Source organism: Procambarus clarkii, chromosome 63, assembly GCF_040958095.1.
Source record: "Procambarus clarkii isolate CNS0578487 chromosome 63, FALCON_Pclarkii_2.0, whole genome shotgun sequence".
In the NCBI taxonomy this organism is placed as follows: domain Eukaryota; kingdom Metazoa; phylum Arthropoda; class Malacostraca; order Decapoda; family Cambaridae; genus Procambarus; species Procambarus clarkii.
In genome coordinates, this window is record NC_091212.1 from 17,992,661 (window position 1) to 18,011,614 (window position 18,954).

Genomic DNA, 18,954 nt, shown 5'->3' on the forward strand with positions numbered 1-18,954 from the left:
ACCTGGTGAGTCATAGTTTACCTTGGTCAGGAGTACCAGGTGAGTCATAGTTTACCTTGGTCAGGGGTACCTGGTGAGTCAGTTTACCTTGGTCAGGAGTACCAGGTGAGTCATAGTTTACCTTGATCAAGAGTACCAGGTGAGTCATAGTTTACCTCTGTCTAGAGTACCAGGTGAGTCTCACTGGTGAGTGAGTTTCCTCTCCCCCGTGTGTCAGGGGGGAGAGGACGTCTAGCTCTATTATAATAAAAATGCTAAATATTTCAAAGGACCATTCTTTAAGAAGAAAAATTAGAGAACCAGTACCTATGGATCTCTTTTATTAAATGTAAATGAAATGTAATAAATTATAATAAGTGAACTGCAGATTAATGTGAATTATAGAGCTGTCTTCCCATACAAACTTTGGGGGGATCAATTGGTATAATATAATATACATGTAAATAAAATATTAAATCATGCAATAATAAATCATTAGATTAATTGATTGATAGCTCGATCATGTGTTGCAAGTGTAGCCTGCTAGGACAAGTTTACAGTGACGGGTTTTGCTGGACGCATGATACTGTCTTCTCAAACAGCTAAGCTGTTTATGTAGTTCTTTAGTAGTTAGAACATTCATTAGATTAATTGAATGTTCTAACTACTAAAGAACTACATAAACAGCTTAGCTGTTTGAGAAGACAGTATCATGCGTCCAGCAAAACCCGTCACTGTAAACTTGTCCTAGCAGGCTACACTTGGAACACATGATCGAGCTGGGGGAATATCGTCTCTCTTGCCCATAAACTTTAGCTGAAAGGCGAATCTCATGTAATTTCTATCTATGCAAGTATAATTCCACACATATTCATAAAGTCAGTGTGGATGTGCTATAATAATAACACTCCAGTGTATTTTGATAGTCGTACATCCTAACGACAAGACAGCCTATTTAATATATAAATAAGGCCACAATTATATACACGGGGGTAACCTTGCCTTGCCGAATGTGGTGTCCGGATTAAGATGAAGCCGTCACGTCTTCCTGAAGACCGCTGGAGCACGGATGGTATTCATAGGAGACGATGATCTGACAGGCTCCAGGACACTCCTCCTGATATGGCGTCTATCTCGGCCAAGTCTCCCCTGGCTGGCTCGGGCATGCGCACCAGATCGCAATGTTGAACTCGGTAAATAATTCCTATAATTTGTCGAACTTAACGAGATGATGGAGACAAGGTTATTCTTAAATTATACGATATTAATTTGTCTTACATGATAACAAATAGGTTCTCGCTACGCAAACAATTTAAATGAAACGGCGTTTAAATGGGCAAGAGAATTAAGAGTAGGAAATCGGTTCTTCCTGTATTCACTGGAGCAGCTGTTCTGAACTATATGAAATATTTCCAGTAAATGTTAATATATTTGGTAATCAACGATAAATCTATTATCAGCCAATAATTCTTATTAAAGCATGCTGAAGAACAGGGAATTTAATTCGAATCACGTAAATATTGCTATTATCCCTCTGGCCGTGTGGCTGACGCAACACCCCGGCCATAATTTCTAGGGAAAATGAGACGTTTTCACGCCTTAATGAAATGAATTGAATATTACTAAACTACTGGTTAGTAGTGTTAGCAAATTATAATGCCTAGTACAAGGATTACTTCTTGAAGTACTAGGTGTTAGTAATGAAGTGTAGTGATGAGAAAAGTAGGTGTTCGTGCAGTCGCGAGGCAGATGGAATGCCAGTCACATAAAATATTAAAAAAAGGAAAAAAAGGTAAACTGCAAGTTGTCTTCACAGTGAGGCAAACTGTACGATTAAACACAGGGAAAAAACATTTAAAAATACTTTACTTTGATAGAAAATGAAATTAAACAAATTACAAAACAATATCCAGACTTGGCTCTAATACAAAGTGTGCAAAATAAACAAGATGGGCAATCAAGTTTACGTTACGTTAACGTGCAAATAAAATATGGTGCAGGAATACTGTGAGCCAGGCTGACTAAATCCGTTACCACACCGAGATGTGTTAACGGGTCTGTTGAGTTGAGCACGCAGGAGTAATCTGGCATGTAGTGGGCTAGGTAGCCCTATATATACACGATGACGGCCGGGCAGATGGTGCTCGTGACTTCTTTAACTATTAACCGGCTCTTAAACTGCTGGTTTCGGAGGCGTGAGCTCCCGGGGCGTCGCCAGGTGCGAGGAGGGTGACGGGCCGTGGGGCAGGTAGACTGGTGGTATTGTCTAGACGTCTAGAAGGAGTTGTTCTTCTTCTTGTGGCTGCAGTACTTGAATATATAGAAGGGATATGGGTAGAATAGATGATTATGGAGCAGGCTGAATCTCTTCCAAGAGATTTTACCGTGACAAGTGTTAGAAATTTCCAACAAGGGGTACCTGGTAAGTCATAGTTTACCTGTGTCAGGGGTACCTGGTGAGTCATAGTTTACCTGTGTCAGGGGTACCTAACTACGCGTCTCCCCCAGGTACACTGACTCTGTCCGTCTCCCGCAGGTACACTGACTCTACCCGTCTCCCGCAGGTACGTTGACGGGTTCGGTCACATGGGGTGCGTGCGGGGGTTCACCACCTTCCTGGAGACAAAGGCTGGCTGGATCGCTGGGGTCGCCTTCATCCTGGCACTCTTCCAGGTGGGTTCGAGCCCTGGGGGGCGCTCCTACCGGGGGCTCCCACCAGGGGCTCTATTTACTCATTAATACCAGTACTTTTCTCAGAGATTCTGAAAGTTAGAGATAAATATAGTATATATTTGTTAATATATTTATATAAATTCCTATGTGACATTCTCCTTAAGTGACTGTGCTTGCTACCTTTACATGGACCTCCACCACCACTAACTCTGCCCACCACCACCACTAACTCTGCCCACCACCACCACTAACTCTGCCCACCACCACCACCACTAACTCTGCCAACCACCACCACTAACTCTGCCCACCACCACCACTAACTCTGCCAAACACCACCACCACTAACTCTCCCCACCACCACCACCACTAACTCTACCCCCACCACCACTAACTCTGCCAAACACCACCACCACTAACTCTGCCCACCACCACCACCCCCACTAACTCTGCCCCCCACCACCACCACTAACTCTGCCCCCCACCACCACCACTAACTCTGCCCACCACCACCACCACTAACTCTGCCCACCACCACCACCACTAACTCTGCCCACCACCACCACCACTAACTCTGCCCACCACCACCACTAACTCTGCCCACCACCATCACCACTAACTCTGCCCACCACCACCACCCCCACTAACTCTGCCCACCACCACCACTAACTCTGCCCACCACCACCACTAACTCTGCCCACCACCACCACCACTAACTCTGCCCACCACCACCACTAACTCTGCCCATCACCATCACCACTAACTCTGCCCACCACCACCACCACTAACTCTGCCCACCACCACCACCACTAACTCTGCCCACCACCACCACTAACTCTGCCAAACACCACCACCACTAACTCTGCCCACCACCACCACTAACGCTGCCCACCACCACCACTAACTCTGCCCACCACCACCACCACTAACTCTGCCCACCACCACCACTACTAACTCTGCTCCCCACCACCACTAACTCTGCCCACCACCACCACTAACTCTACCCACCACCACCACCACTAACTCTGCCCCCCACCACCACCACTAACTCTGCCCCCCACCACCACCACTAACTCTGCCCACCACCACCACTACTAACTCTGCCCCCCACCACCACCACTAACTCTGCCCACCACCACTAACTCTGCCCCCCACCACCACCACTAACTCTGCCCCTACCACCACTAACTCTGCCCCCACCACCACTAACTCTGCCCCCCCACCACCACTAACTCTGCCCCCACCACCACTAACTCTGCCCCCCCCACCACCACTAACTCTGCCCCCCACCACCACCACTAACTCTGCCCCCCACCACCACCACTAACTCTGCCCCCACCACCACTAACTCTGCCCCCCACCACCACCACTAACTCTGCCCCCACCACCACTAACTCTGCCCCCCCCCACCACCACTAACTCTGCCCCCCACCACCACCACTAACTCTGCCCCCCACCACCACTACTAACTCTGCCCCCCACCACCACTACTAAATCTGCCCACCACCACCACCACTAACTATGCCCCCCCCACCACCACTAACTCTGCCCCCCACCACCACCACTAACTCTGCCCCCCACCACCACCACTAACTCTGCCCACCACCACCACCACTAACTCTGCCCACCACCACCACTACTAACTCTGCTCCCCACCACCACTAACTCTGCCCACCACCACCACCACTAACTCTACCCACCACCACCACCACTAACTCTGCCCCCCACCACCACCACTAACTCTGCCCCCCACCACCACCACTAACTCTGCCCACCACCACCACTACTAACTCTGCCCCCCACCACCACCACTAACTCTGCCCCCCCCCACCACCACTAACTCTGCCCACCACCACCACTACTAACTCTGCCCCCCACCACCACCACTAACTCTGCCCCCCACCACCACCACTAACTCTGCCCCCCACCACCACCACTAACTCTGCCCACCACCACCACCACTAACTCTGCCCCCACCACCACCACTAACTCTGCCCACCCCCACCACCACTAACTCTGCCCACCACCACCACCACTAACTCTGCCCACCACCACCACCACTAACTCTGCCCCCACCACCACCACTAACTCTGCCCCCCCCCACCACCACTAACTCTGCCCCCCACCACCACCACTAACTCTGCCCCCCACCACCACCACTAACTCTGCCCATCACCACCACTACTAACTCTGCCCACCACCACCACCACTAACTCTGCCCCCACCACCACCACTAACTCTGCCCCCCCCACCACCACTAACTCTGCCCCCCACCACCACCACTAACTCTGCCCCCCACCACCACCACTAACTCTGCCCCCCCCCCACCACCACCACCACTAACTCTGCCCACCACCACCACCACTAACTCTGCCCCCCACCACCACCACTAACTCTGCCCCCCACCACCACCACCACCACTAACTCTGCCCACCACCACCACCACTAACTCTGCCCAACACCACCACCACTAACTCTGCCCCCCACCACCACCACTAACTCTGCCCACCACCACCACCACTAACTCTGCCCCCCACCACCACCACTAACTCTGCCAACCACCACCACCACCACCACTAACTCTGCCCCCCACCACCACCACTAACTCTGCCCCCCACCACCACCACCACCACTAACTCTGCCCACCACCACCACCACTAACTCTGCCCCCCACCACCACCACTAACTCTGCCCCCCACCACCACCACCACCACTAACTCTGCCCACCACCACCACCACTAACTCTGCCCCCCACCACCACCACTAACTCTGCCCACCACCACCACCACTAACTCTGCCCACCACCACCACTACTAACTCTGCCCCCCACCACCACCACTAACTCTGCCCCCCCCCACCACCACTAACTCTGCCCCCCACCACCACCACTAACTCTGCCCCCCCCCACCACCACTAATTCTGCCCACCACCACCACTACTAACTCTGCCCCCCACCACCACCACTAACTCTGCCCCCCACCACCACCACTAACTCTGCCCCCCACCACCACCACCACCACTAACTCTGCCCACCACCACCACCACTAACTCTGCCCCCCACCACCACCACTAACTCTGCCCACCACCACCACCACTAACTCTGCCCCCCACCACCACCACTAACTCTGCCCACCACCACCACCACTAACTCTGCCCACCATCACCACCACTAACTCTGCCCACCACCACCACCACTAACTCTGCCCCCCCACCACCACCACTAACTCTGCCCCCCACCACCACCACTAACTCTGCCCCCCACCACCACCACTAACTCTGCCCCCCACCACCACCACTAACTCTGCCCCCCACCACCACTAACTCTGCCCACCACCACCACCACTAACTCTGCCCCCCACCACCACCACTAACTCTGCCCCCCACCACCACCACTAACTCTGCCCCCCACCACCACCACTAACTCTGCCCCCCACCACCACCACTAACTCTGCCCCCCACCACCACCACTAACTCTGCCCCCCACCACCACCACTAACTCTGCCCACCACCACCACCACTAACTCTGCCCCCCACCACCACCACTAACTCTGCCCCCCACCACCACCACTAACTCTGCCCCCCACCACCACCACTAACTCTGCCCCCCACCACCACCACTAACTCTGCCCCCACCACCACCACTAACTCTGCCCCCCACCACCACCACTAACTCTGCCCCCCACCACCACCACTAACTCTGCCCCCCACCACCACCACTAACTCTGCCCCCCACCACCACCACTAACTCTGCCCCCCACCACCACCACTAACTCTGCCCCCCACCACCACCACTAACTCTGCCCACCACCACCACCACTAACTCTGCCCCCCACCACCACCACTAACTCTGCCCCCCACCACCACCACTAACTCTGCCCACCACCACCACCACTAACTCTGCCCCCCACCACCACCACTAACTCTGCCCCCCACCACCACCACTAACTCTGCCCACCACCACCACCACTAACTCTGCCCACCACCACCACCACTAACTCTGCCCCCCACCACCATTAACTCTGCCCCCCACCACCACCACTAACTCTGCCCCCCACCACCACCACCACCACTAACTCTGCCCCCACCACCACCACTAACTCTGCCCCCCCACCACCACCACTAACTCTGCCCCCACCACCACCACTAACTCTGCCCACCACCACTAACTCTGCCCACCACCACCACCACTAACTCTGCCCCCCACCACCACCACTAACTCTGCCCCCCACCACCACTAACTCTGCCCCCCACCACCACCACTAACTCTGCCCCCCACCACCACCACTAACTCTGCCCACCACCACCACCACTAACTCTGCCCCCACCACCACCACTAACTCTGCCCACCACCACTAACTCTGCCCACCACCACCACCACTAACTCTGCCCCCCACCACCACCACTAACTCTGCCCCCCACCACCACTAACTCTGCCCACCACCACCACCACTAACTCTGCCCCCCACCACCACCACTAACTCTGCCCCCCACCACCACCACTAACTCTGCCCCCCACCACCACCACTAACTCTGCCCCCCACCACCACCACTAACTCTGCCCACCACCACCACCACTAACTCTGCCCCCCACCACCACCACTAACTCTGCCCCCCACCACCACCACTAACTCTGCCCCCCACCACCACCACTAACTCTGCCCACCACCACCACCACTAACTCTGCCCCCCCCCACCACCACCACTAACTCTGCCCCCCACCACCACCACTAACTCTGCCCACCACCACAGATCTTCTGCTTCGTGGCTGCCTGCTACTTGATACGACTAAAGAGAGACTACCAGAAGAGCCAAGAGTTTGTCGACACCCGCTAGCAGCCTCTACAGCAGCACCCTAGAGCATTACCACCGCCTCACCCTACACTTTTACCCTTCACCCTCACCCTACAGCCTCACCCTGAACCCTCGCCCTACAGCCTCACGATGCACCCTCACCCTACAGCCTCACGATGCACCCTCACCCTACAGCCTCACTCTACAGTCTCACCCTACAGCCTCACGATGCACCCTCACCCTACAGCCTCACGATGCACCCTCACCCTACAGCCTCACCCTACAGCCTCACCCTACAGCCTCACCCTACAGTCTCACCGTACAGCCTCACCCTACACCCTCACCCTACAGCCTCCCCCTCACCCACCTCGACCACATTATGAACACATCAGGAGAGTAGGGTGGGTGGGGTGTTGAGATGGGCTTCAACCACAAGTGGTGGAAGCATCCACCATTCGCAGCTTCAAGAGCGGGTACTACGATAGCTGTGAGGCGGGGCCCTAGAGCTAGACCTTGTGTGTCGCCGGTGGGGGCTAAGTGAAGGCTGTCTGGCGTAAACACTGGCTAATGCCATTGTTGTCACCCCTAACTTGGTTATGGGATGCAGTGGCCATACCAACACCCTGTATACAATATATGGCTGTATACTATGTATGTATAGACCAAATGATATAGACGATAATGTATATGTATATATAGGAAACAGCAGTACCAATGACGACTACTTCTCCATCATCAGTGACAATGTAAAGTTACTCAGTAATTGAGCTGAACTCTTGACACATTTAAACATTTACTTTATAACAAAGGAATTAATCAAATACAAAAATCAAGTTAATTTAATCAGGAAACAGACTAAAACAGATCATTCTGGTAATAGGAAGGGGGGGGGGGGGTTGGCGGGCGCATGGAATCACTTTTGGGTCTTTGGAGTAGGGGACTATAAGGTAACGAATAGATATACATTTGAGTTGACGTTAGTCCTGGACTATTTTTCTGGACAAAAGTATACTTTCTGGTTGGTCAATAAGCTAGTGTCACAGCTTTAATATCCCCCGTGCAACCTGTCCTCACAATAGGCTGGTTAAAGCAGCGGCCGTCCTCCCCAGACACATTCATAAATTTTACCAGTGGTATTTAAAATTGGTTTGCTCTCATATATAAATTAATATTATACGTAAAAATTCCTTGTATACTTGTATACAACAGAACCTTAACACATATTGTATGCATTAGTATGCATGAAATTTTTACGTATAATAATATTAATTTATATGAGGACAAGGCAATTTATACACAGTATGTTAAAATTGATGAATGTGTCTGGGGAGGACGGCCGCTGCTTTAACCAGCCTATTGTGAGGACGGGCCGCACGGGCCATATATTAAAGCTGTGACACTAGCTTATTGACCAACCAGAAAGTATACTTTTGTCCAGAAAAATAGTCCAGGACTAACGTCAACTCATATGTATATGTATATCTATCTGAACGTTGGTAACGCTGTTCTGGTGCTTCTCATCCACAGATCATGTTCGCGTTGCTCTCTAAATTGTGAAATACAAATAATTGTCATTTGAGTGTAGACCTGAGATAGGCCTAACTGTACACACTGTTATTAGCGACCCCAGCCTGAGTGTCTGTTAGGGGTCGGCCGCAGCTTGGACGACCCCAGCCTGAGTGTGTGTTAGGGGTCGGCCGCAGCTTGGACGACCCCAGCCTGAGTGTGTGTTAGGGGTCGGCCGCAGCTTGGACGACCCCAGCCTGAGTGTGTGTTAGGGGTCGGCCGCAGCTTGGACGACCCCAGCCTGAGCGTGTGTTAGGGGTCGGCCGCAGCTTGGACGACCCCAGCCTGAGTGTGTGTTAGGGGTCGGTCGCAGCTTGGACGACCCCAGCCTGAGTGTGTGTTAGGGGTCGGTCGCAGCTTGGACGACCCCAGCCTGAGTGTGTGTTAGGGGTCGGCCGCAGCTTGGACGACCCCAGCCTGAGTGTGCGTTAGGGGTCGACTGCAGCTTGGACGACCCCAGCCTGAGTGTGTGTTAGGGGTCGGTCGCAGCTTGGACGACCCCAGCCTGAGTGTGTGTTAGGGGTCGGCCGCAGCTTGGACGACCCCAGCCTGAGGCTCTACACTTACTAAAGAGGAGGCAAACGACGCCTCACCGGCTGAGCCACAGAGAAGGTTCTCCAGGTCCTGAACAAAGACCACACCTGGTGATGGTCCCACTGGTGCTGCTGTTCACCTCACCGTTAACATTACTGAGATAAAAACTGTTAATATGAACGTGAATACATCTTGATCTCGTACACTTAAAGTATATAATTATGTGTACCTCGGAACATTGAAGTTCAACACTCGACGTGTTGAACACTCGACGTGTTGAACACTCGACGTGTTGAACACTCGACGTGTTGAACACTCGACGTGTTGAACACTAGACGTGTTGAACACTCGACGTGTTGAACACTAGACGTGTTGAATACTAGACGTGTTGAACACTAGACGTGTTGAACACTCGACGTGTTGAACACTCGACGTGTTGAACACTCGACGTGTTGAACACTCGACGTGTTGAACACTCGACGTGTTGAACACTAGACGTGTTGAACACTAGACGTGTTGAACACTAGACGTGTTGAACACTCGACGTGTTGAACACTCGACATGTTGAACACTAGACGTGTTGAACACTAGACGTGTTGAACACTAGACGTGTTGAACACTCGACGTGTTGAACACTCGACGTGTTGAACACTAGACGTGTTGAACACTCGACGTGTTGAACACTAGACGTGTTGAACACTAGACGTGTTGAACACTAGACGTGTTGAACACTAGACGTGTTGAACACTCGACGTGTTGAACACTCGACGTGTTGAACACTAGACGTGTTGAACACTAGACGTGTTGAACACTCGACGTGTTGAACACTCGACGTGTTGAACACTAGACGTGTTCAACGTGTTGATGAACATAAATGTCTCAATGCATGTCTTACTGTGTCGAATATTCATGTGGCTGTTCACTATGACGTCATGTGTGTTCATATTCTTGATGTAATGTGAACAGTCGACTGTGTACCGTGACACAGATGACACTGTACCGTGACACAGATGACACTGTACCGTGACACAGATGACACTGTACCGTGACACAGATGACACTGTACCGTGACACAGATGACACTGTACCGTGACACAGATGACACTGTACCGTGACACAGATGACACTGTACCGTGACACAGATGACACTGTACCGTGACACAGATAACACTGTACCGTGACATAGATGACACTGTACCGTGACACAGATGACACTGTACCGTGACACAGATGACACTGTACCGTGACACAGATGACACTGTACTGTGACACAGATGACACTGTACCGTGACACAGATGACACTGTACCGTGACACAGATGACACTGTACCGTGACACAGATGACACTGTACCGTGACACAGATGACACTGTACCGTGATACAGATGACACTGTACCGTGACACAGATGACACTGTACCGTGACATAGATGACACTGTACCGTGACACAGATGACACTGTACCGTGACACAGATGACACTGTACCGTGACACAGATGACACTGTACCGTGACACAGATATGACACTGTACCGTGACACAGATATGACACTGTACCGTGACACAGATAACACTGTACCGTGACATAGATGACACTGTACCGTGACACAGATGACACTGTACCGTGACACAGATGACACTGTACCGTGACACAGATGACACTGTACCGTGACACAGATGACACTGTACCGTGACACAGATGACACTGTACCGTGACACAGATGACACTGTACCGTGACACAGATGACACTGTACCGCTAAACTCATTACCTGTTCTGTAACAATTAAGGCAGATAGGCTTATTACTTTTAATGAGTAACTAACGTTACTTTCAGTTACTTTATTTGTATTCAATAATTTGTGACGCATGATTTTGGCCTCACAATGTCCTAGTTCTTTTATATAAGTAAAAAAATATAAGAATTGTTTGTGTAGTTTTTGTAAAAATCTAGTTAAGGAATATTTTTTATAAGCGCGTTGATTAGTGTTGTTAAGCGCAATGACTATTAAATAGCGAAGGTCTTTATGTTTCTTTACCCCTGTGAGTAGACCTCAGGCACTCACCAGTTACTGTGGGTGTTGGGGACACCTTTGTTCTGGGCATGTGGAGGGGGGGGGGGGTAATGCTGCTCTGGGGCATGTGGGAAGGTAAATAATGCTGTTCTGGGCATGTGGAGGGGGGGGTAATGCTGCTCTGGGGCATGTGGGAGGGTAGGTAATGCTGTTCTAGGGCATGTGGAGGGGGGAGGGGTTAATGCTGCTCTGGGACATGTGGAGGGGGGTAATGCTGCTCTGGGGCATGTGGGAGGGTAATGCTGTTCTGAGGCATGTGGGAGGGTAAGTAATGCTGCTCTGGGGCATGTGGGAGGATAATGCTGTTCTGGGGCATGTGGGAGGATAATGCTGCTCTGGGGCATGTGGGAGGATAATGCTGCTCTGGGGCATGTGGGAAGATAATGCTGCTCTGGGGCATGTGGGAGGGTAGGTAATGCTGCTCTGGGGCAGGTGGGAGGGTAGGTAATGCTGCTCTGGGCATGTGGGAGGATAATGCTGCTCTGGGGCATGTGGGAGGGTAGGTAATGCTGCTCTGGGGCATGTGGAAGGTAATGCTGCTCTGGGGCAGGTGGGAGGGTAGGTAATGCTGCTCTGGGGCATGTGGGGGGGGGGTAGGTAATGCTGCTCTGGGGCATGTGGAAGGTAATGCTGCTCTGGGGCAGGTGGGAGGGTAGGTAATGCTGCTCTGGGGCATGTGGGAGGGTAGGTAATGCTGCTCTGGGGCATGTGGGGGGGGGGTAGGTAATGCTGTTCTGGGGCATGTGGGAGGATAATGCTGTTCTGAGGCATGTGGGGTGTGAGGAATTGACCTGTGAGATTTATATCTATTTAATTTATATGAATTTATATAAAATTTATAATTTACGTTAATTTATGTTTAGTTGACTAAATTTCTTAAAATGTCTCATAAATCCTTTACACATTGTGGGGGATTTATTGTTTATATATGTAGTCAATCATATAAATTATTGGTTAGCAGATATTCACTACAGTATTAAACTAAATATATTAGTAATTAAAATTGGAAGGTCTTATCTTATTGTTGTTAAATCCTAGACAACCAGTATGAACACGGGTGAATGAGCCAGACGATCCACTTGGTGGGTGTGGCTGGCCTCCAACTAATGTACTGAAGTACTAGGTATATAGTAATTCTTCTTCCTCTTCAATTGTTCCTGTCAAAGGGCACTTGTAATAACAGTAGTAATTTTATAAATATATATATATATATATATATATATATATATATATATATATATATATATATATATATATATATATATATATATATATATATATATATATATATATATATATATATATATATATATATATATATATATAGACAGCTATATAAGAGTAAACATTGGTATATTAAATTAAGAGATAAGGACCAAGGAATATTTACCTGGGTTTTGTCTCTGCCTCATGTGCTAACCGGTTCGCCCTATATATCCCTAACATAACTGGCCAGGAATGTAAAGTTAATAAACAGGTTTCGATAATACACTTCCCTTATAGTAGACGTAGTTGGGTGTCGGTTTCAGAAGCACTTTACTTCTGCAACACAGCTGTCCAAGAGAGAAGTCTAGGAGCAAAATTTGCTCCAGCGACCGTGTCTAATAACAATGGCTGACCCCGGCCCTCCTCCACTGATGCCCTGGCTCTCTTCTCCAGATGCCAATAAGTGGTAGAATGGTCACATTTACTCTATTTTTGGAACTAATAATTAAGTTAATTCAGGTGAGATGGTTTTATGATGTTAACAGTCCAAAGATTGCTGTATTAAGAATAATACAATGCTGTAGGTAATGCTGTTCTGGGGCATGTAGCAGGTAGATAATGCTGTTCTGGGGCATGTAGCAGGTAGATAATGTTGTTCTGGGGAATGTGGGAAGTAGGTAATGCTGTTATGGGGCATGTGGGGAGGTAGGTAATGCTGTTATGGGGCATGTGGGGAGGTAGGTAATGCTGTTATGGGGCATGTGGGGAGGTAGGTAATGCTGTTATGGGGCATGTGGGGAGGTAGGTAATGCTGTTATGGGGCATGTGGGGAGGTAGGTAATGCTGTTATGGGGCATGTGGGAAGTAGGTAATGCTGTTATGGGGCATGTGGGAAGTAGGTAATGCTGTTATGGGGCATGTGGGGAGGTAGGTAATGCTGTTATGGGGCATGTGGGGAGGTAGGTAATGCTGTTATGGGGCATGTGGGAAGTAGGTAATGCTGTTATGGGGCATGTGGGGAGGTAGGTAATGCTGTTATGGGGCATGTGGGGAGGTAGGTAATGCTGTTATGGGGCATGTGGGGAGGTAGGTAATGCTGTTATGGGGCATGTGGGAAGTAGGTAATGTTGTTATGGGGCATGTGAGAGGTAAGTAGTGTTTTGGTTGCCATTTTTTTGGTTGAAGGTACTTGCTTGGTGGCTGGAGAGATTACACACTGTCGTTGCTTCAAGAGCTTTACTGAGTAAGGCAACATGATACAGATGGAGCCCACCGAGGTCCCTCCTGACTCTGGCTCTGTGGGGTACTGAGGCCTACTTGAGAGCCTGGCAATGCCGCTCTATGGCAGTGTCGTCATGGGCTTACTGCCTCTGTGATTGGCTATACAACAACCGTCTTACAATTGAGGTCTAACACCGCTCGGACACACTACCAAGTTGATGTCCTTTGTCGACAAGCTCTGACTAGCTGGATAGTTACAGTGATATTGAAAGGACCTCGGTGGCATACAATAATGGCTTACAAGGACCTCGGTGGCATACAATAATGGCTTACAAGGACCTCGGTGGCATACAATAATGGCTTACAAGGACCTCGGTGGCATACAATAATGGCTTACAAGGACCTCGGTGGCATACAATAATGGCTTACAAGGACCTCGGTGGCATACAATAATGGCTTACAAGGACCTCGGTGGCATACAATAATGGCTTACAAGGACCTCGGTGGCATACAATAATGGCTTACAAGGACCTCGGTGGCATACAATAATGGCTTACAAGGACCTCGGTGGCATACAATAATGGCTTACAAGGACCTCGGTGGCATACAATAATGGCTTACAAGGACCTCGGTGGCATACAATAATGGCTTACAAGGACCTCGGTGGCATACAATAATGGCTTACAAGGACCTCGGTGGCATACAATAATGGCTTACAAGGACCTCGGTGGCATACAATAATGGCTTACAAGGACCTCGGTGGCATACAATAATGGCTTACAAGGACCTCGGTGGCATACAATAATGGCTTACAAATATAATTTCAGATTAAACATTAAAGGCTAGATGAGGTGTGCATAGTGCTAACACCGCTCGGCATGTGCACAAAAATTTGAACGTAATAGATGAACAATCATGGTAACAATGCTTTAATTGAACAAGAGCATTATAACATATGCATGTCTAAGTATAGATATGAACAATACAACACAAAGTATTGCCTAAAACAAAATTATTGACATCTTGTGTTAATAGCATGTGCTTGGGAAATAATACAAGATAATTATCTGTTTATATGGGACAAAAGTTATGACCTAACAACCACAATGGCAATTATAATTAGAGAGCAGGAAAACAAAATTTACTGTACAATATTTACAAGCTATATACAAGGAGTGGATCGAGAAGGCTAACATCTTAGTGATAGCAGTCAGGGATCACTGGCCTCAGTGTGGTTGCTGGAACATTAGTGGAACTCTTGAGGACATGCACTGTAAAAATACACATGGCACAGTAGACTTAACAATGGCATCTGATGTATGACAAAATAAAGTTGAAAGAAGTATATACATTGCATTATACAGTAATAATAGGACACATGGGGGTAGAGGTACTGGTAAGTAAGGCAACAAACAAGAGAACTCATTTGTCTAGGAGACTATAGTTCTCTGGTTTGGCCAAGCAAAAACAATGATAACTGCAGCTACAATATTTTGCTTTCCTGGAATATAACCAAATTTGGGATTGAACTCTTGAATTGTGAGCAAATATCTAGCAAACTTTCCAACGGGATTCCAATCTATTCTCGAACAAAGGAATTAATGGGTGGTGATTTGTAAGGACATGAACTGGGTAATTATAAATTGCATCCCTGAAATGTTTAAGAGCCCATACGACTGCTAAAGCTTCATGTTTTGATGTACTATAATTTTTCTCTTCTTTAAACAATGTACGGATCGCATAAGCTATTGTGAGACCTCTGTGACCTTCTGTTTGAAGTAATGCAGCTCCCAAGCCTACATCACTAGCATCTGTGACCACTGTAAAAGGTTTAGAAAAATCTGGGCATCTAAGGACAGGTGACAAGATCAATGCTGCTTTGAGCTTTGTGAATGACTGTTCTTGGCCTTCTTCCCAAATAAAGGGTTCATCCTTTCTTTGAAACTTATAAAGTGCAGCGGCTATAATAGAGAATCCAGCAATAAATGAACGGTAAAAACTTATAAGACCTGTGAACTGTCTTACGGTTTCTGCAGTACTAGGCATTGGAAAATCACGGGCAGTAGTAAGTTTGTATTCATTCAAGATAATGCCTGAAAGGGTAATTGTATGACCTAGGAAATTATTCTCCTTTAAAATTGAGCACTTGAGAGTTTTATGTTTAAATTTGTTTTTGCGATCTTTGCAAGTACTTTCTCATGGTCTTGGAAGTGAGCCTGAATATCTTGTGACATGATTATGAGATCTTAAAGGTACACTAGAAAAGTATTTCCTATCAATCTACAAAATAGGTTTGTTATGAGCCTTCAAAAGGTTATTGGACTACTCCACAGTTCAAATGGCATTCTTTTGAACTGAAAATGACCAATGGGAGTACTAAAGGCTGTCAACTGTTTACTTTCCTCAACAAGTGGGATTTGTCAAAATCCCTGCAACAAATCTAACGTTGAGAATACTGTGTTTAGACCAATACTTTGCAACAAATCATTTAAGACTTGAAGCGGGAAATGGTCAGGTATGGTTACTCTGATAAGCTTCCGAAAATCAATTACAGGTCTCCATGTCCCATCTCGTTTTGGTACAAGAATCAACGGAGCGTTCCATGGTGAATTACTCGACTCAATTACATCACTTTGTAACATTTCCTCTATCAGCTTCTGCTCTCTGAGAATGGGGTAGACGGTATGCTGGAACATAAATTGGTCCAATTCGTTGCTCAAGAGGAATTTTATGCTTAATAAGAGGAGTGAGAGCTAACTTTTCTCCTGGTAGAGCAACAACTGCTCTGTTGTTGGAAATTAAAAATTTCCATAAGTTGAACCACGGAGTGAGGGAAATGAGTAGGACTGAGGTGTCGCGCTGGCACCTCTGGCTGAGATCTATGTTCTCTTGGTGTGACTGAACAGCACATTATGTTCCACGGAGACATTGTCCACCACTCGCACTGGTAACGAGTATTGGGCAAAATCTACAACTTGGGTGCCAGACTGGAGATGGATGTCGGCATTACTAGTGTTTGCAACATACAATGTAACGGTACCATCCTGCACTGTGTGCCAGGAGGGTTCATCAAACGTACCGTTCACTTTACACATTTCACTTTCTGGAATAACAACCGATAACTCAGGCACTCCCTGCACCTTAACTCTTACTCTGGTGAGAGAATGAGAGTGCAGCACAGTGTCAGCAACTGTTGAACCACTGACTACAGAGGTGGAAGCTGCTAGGTGAGCAAGACAACGAGAATCTGTTAGGGCATCCTGTAAGGTCTCGATACTCACACTCCTTAACAACTGCACAACTACGATGTTTCAATCGAGTGACTGTTTTCTCGGGTATGCTACTGTGACAAGGATCTGACTTACCTACGCTAGCAAGTCGGTTGTCGAGGAACGGACATAATCTTTTTCTCGGTTGAACTCATGACCCTATCTAAACATTCTACATGAGAGTACGACGTGATCTTTGTACTAATGTTCCAATGATGGGGAAACATTGCAATATTTTCATCAATCATGGTGTACAAACTTAGGAAAATATCACCAGGAAAATAGATACTGTTAACATCTAAGGATGTTATAGACAGCGTGATATTCTTTAACTTAAGAAAGAGGTTAATTTCCCGCTTAACTTGTAATTTATTTCCTGAAACACCACTCAGGAAAGGTATGACTGACTTTCTTAATGGAACAGGGTACTTATTTGCAATATCTCTAAGAACTGAAGGTGTGCCAATATTAATTTTTGCACCCGAGTCGACAAAAACTTTTAAAACTCTACCATGTACAATGGCAGATACGAGAGGACCATCACCTGAAACTGTACAATTTACTACTTGTGACTTATGGTGCCTAGGTTGTCTGAATCTGATCTGGGGTCAAATTCACTCTGGTACCGTCAATATCTTCATCTGGTCTAGTGTGAGTGTCCTCCTCTGTCAAGTGTCCAAATCTAGTTTGAGTAGCTACTGAGTACACAGGCGGGCACTAGGACTCGCTAACTTGAATTGGTTAGCGGATGGTTTTGAGGGTTTCTTGATAACAGGGCTAAACAGATGCCTGACAGCTGGGTGGACAGCGCTTCGGATTCGCAGTCCTGAGGTTCCGGGTTCAATCCCTGGTGGAGGCGGAGACAAATGGGCAAAATGTTTCTTTCACCCTGATGCCACTGTTACCTAGCAGTAAATAGGTACCTGGGAGTTAGACAGCTGCTACAGGCTGCTTCCTGGGAGTGTGTAACAAAAAGGAGGCCTAGTCGAGGACCGGGCCGCGGGGACGCTAAGCCTCGAAATCAGCTCAAGATAACCTAACCTATGACATGGAGTGAACATTCTCAGCTCCAGCATTCTGTGACCGAGTATTGTAGCTTGACTGATTATTGTAATTTGACTGATTATTGTAATTTGACTGATTATTGTAATTTGACTGATTATTGTAATTTGACTGATTATTGTAATTTGACTGATTATTATAATTATGCAAGTTCTGATAATGTCTTGGACACTGTGCGCCTCGCCAGGACTGACCATGGGAGTCACGAGGCGGGGGATGTCCTTGGCCGAGCTCTACAATCGGCAGTGTAGTAACCAACTTGTTTATGATACTTACAATATGGGAGCCTAGAGTTATTAGACTGACGAGAAGACCACGAGAACTGTCTAGGGGGTGATGATCTAGGAGTGGACCAACAGTCCCTTGCGAGGTGATTAGTCTTACCACAATGCCAACATGAGAGAGTGGATGGTTGTTGGCCACGGCGTCTCGGCAACTTATTAGGAGGAGAGTTTGACTGCGAGTTATGACCATGGGTGTGGTTCTGCGACCAAGAGTTTTGAGAGTTTGTGAGAGGAGAGTATTGAGGTCTTGTTACTACATCCACAGCATCTGGGGGGTGGCAACAGTTGAGCACTTCGGGGAG

The 18,954-nt window shown here is 48.2% G+C and overlaps 1 protein-coding gene across 3 annotated transcripts in view; it reads left to right on the top strand.

The window, feature by feature from the left end:
- Window positions 1-11,559, top strand: part of LOC123769482 (tetraspanin-2A) — an 80,728-nt gene extending 69,169 nt beyond the window's left edge. For all 3 annotated transcript variants that reach the window (XM_069308789.1, XM_069308790.1, XM_069308791.1), the window contains 2 exons: window positions 2,544-2,652; window positions 7,399-11,559. In XM_069308789.1, coding sequence (XP_069164890.1) covers window positions 2,544-2,652; window positions 7,399-7,482 — 193 coding nt within the window. In that variant the 3' untranslated portion in view covers window positions 7,483-11,559. The remainder of the gene's footprint in view (window positions 1-2,543; window positions 2,653-7,398) is intronic.
- Window positions 11,560-18,954: the final 7,395 nt, after the last annotated feature.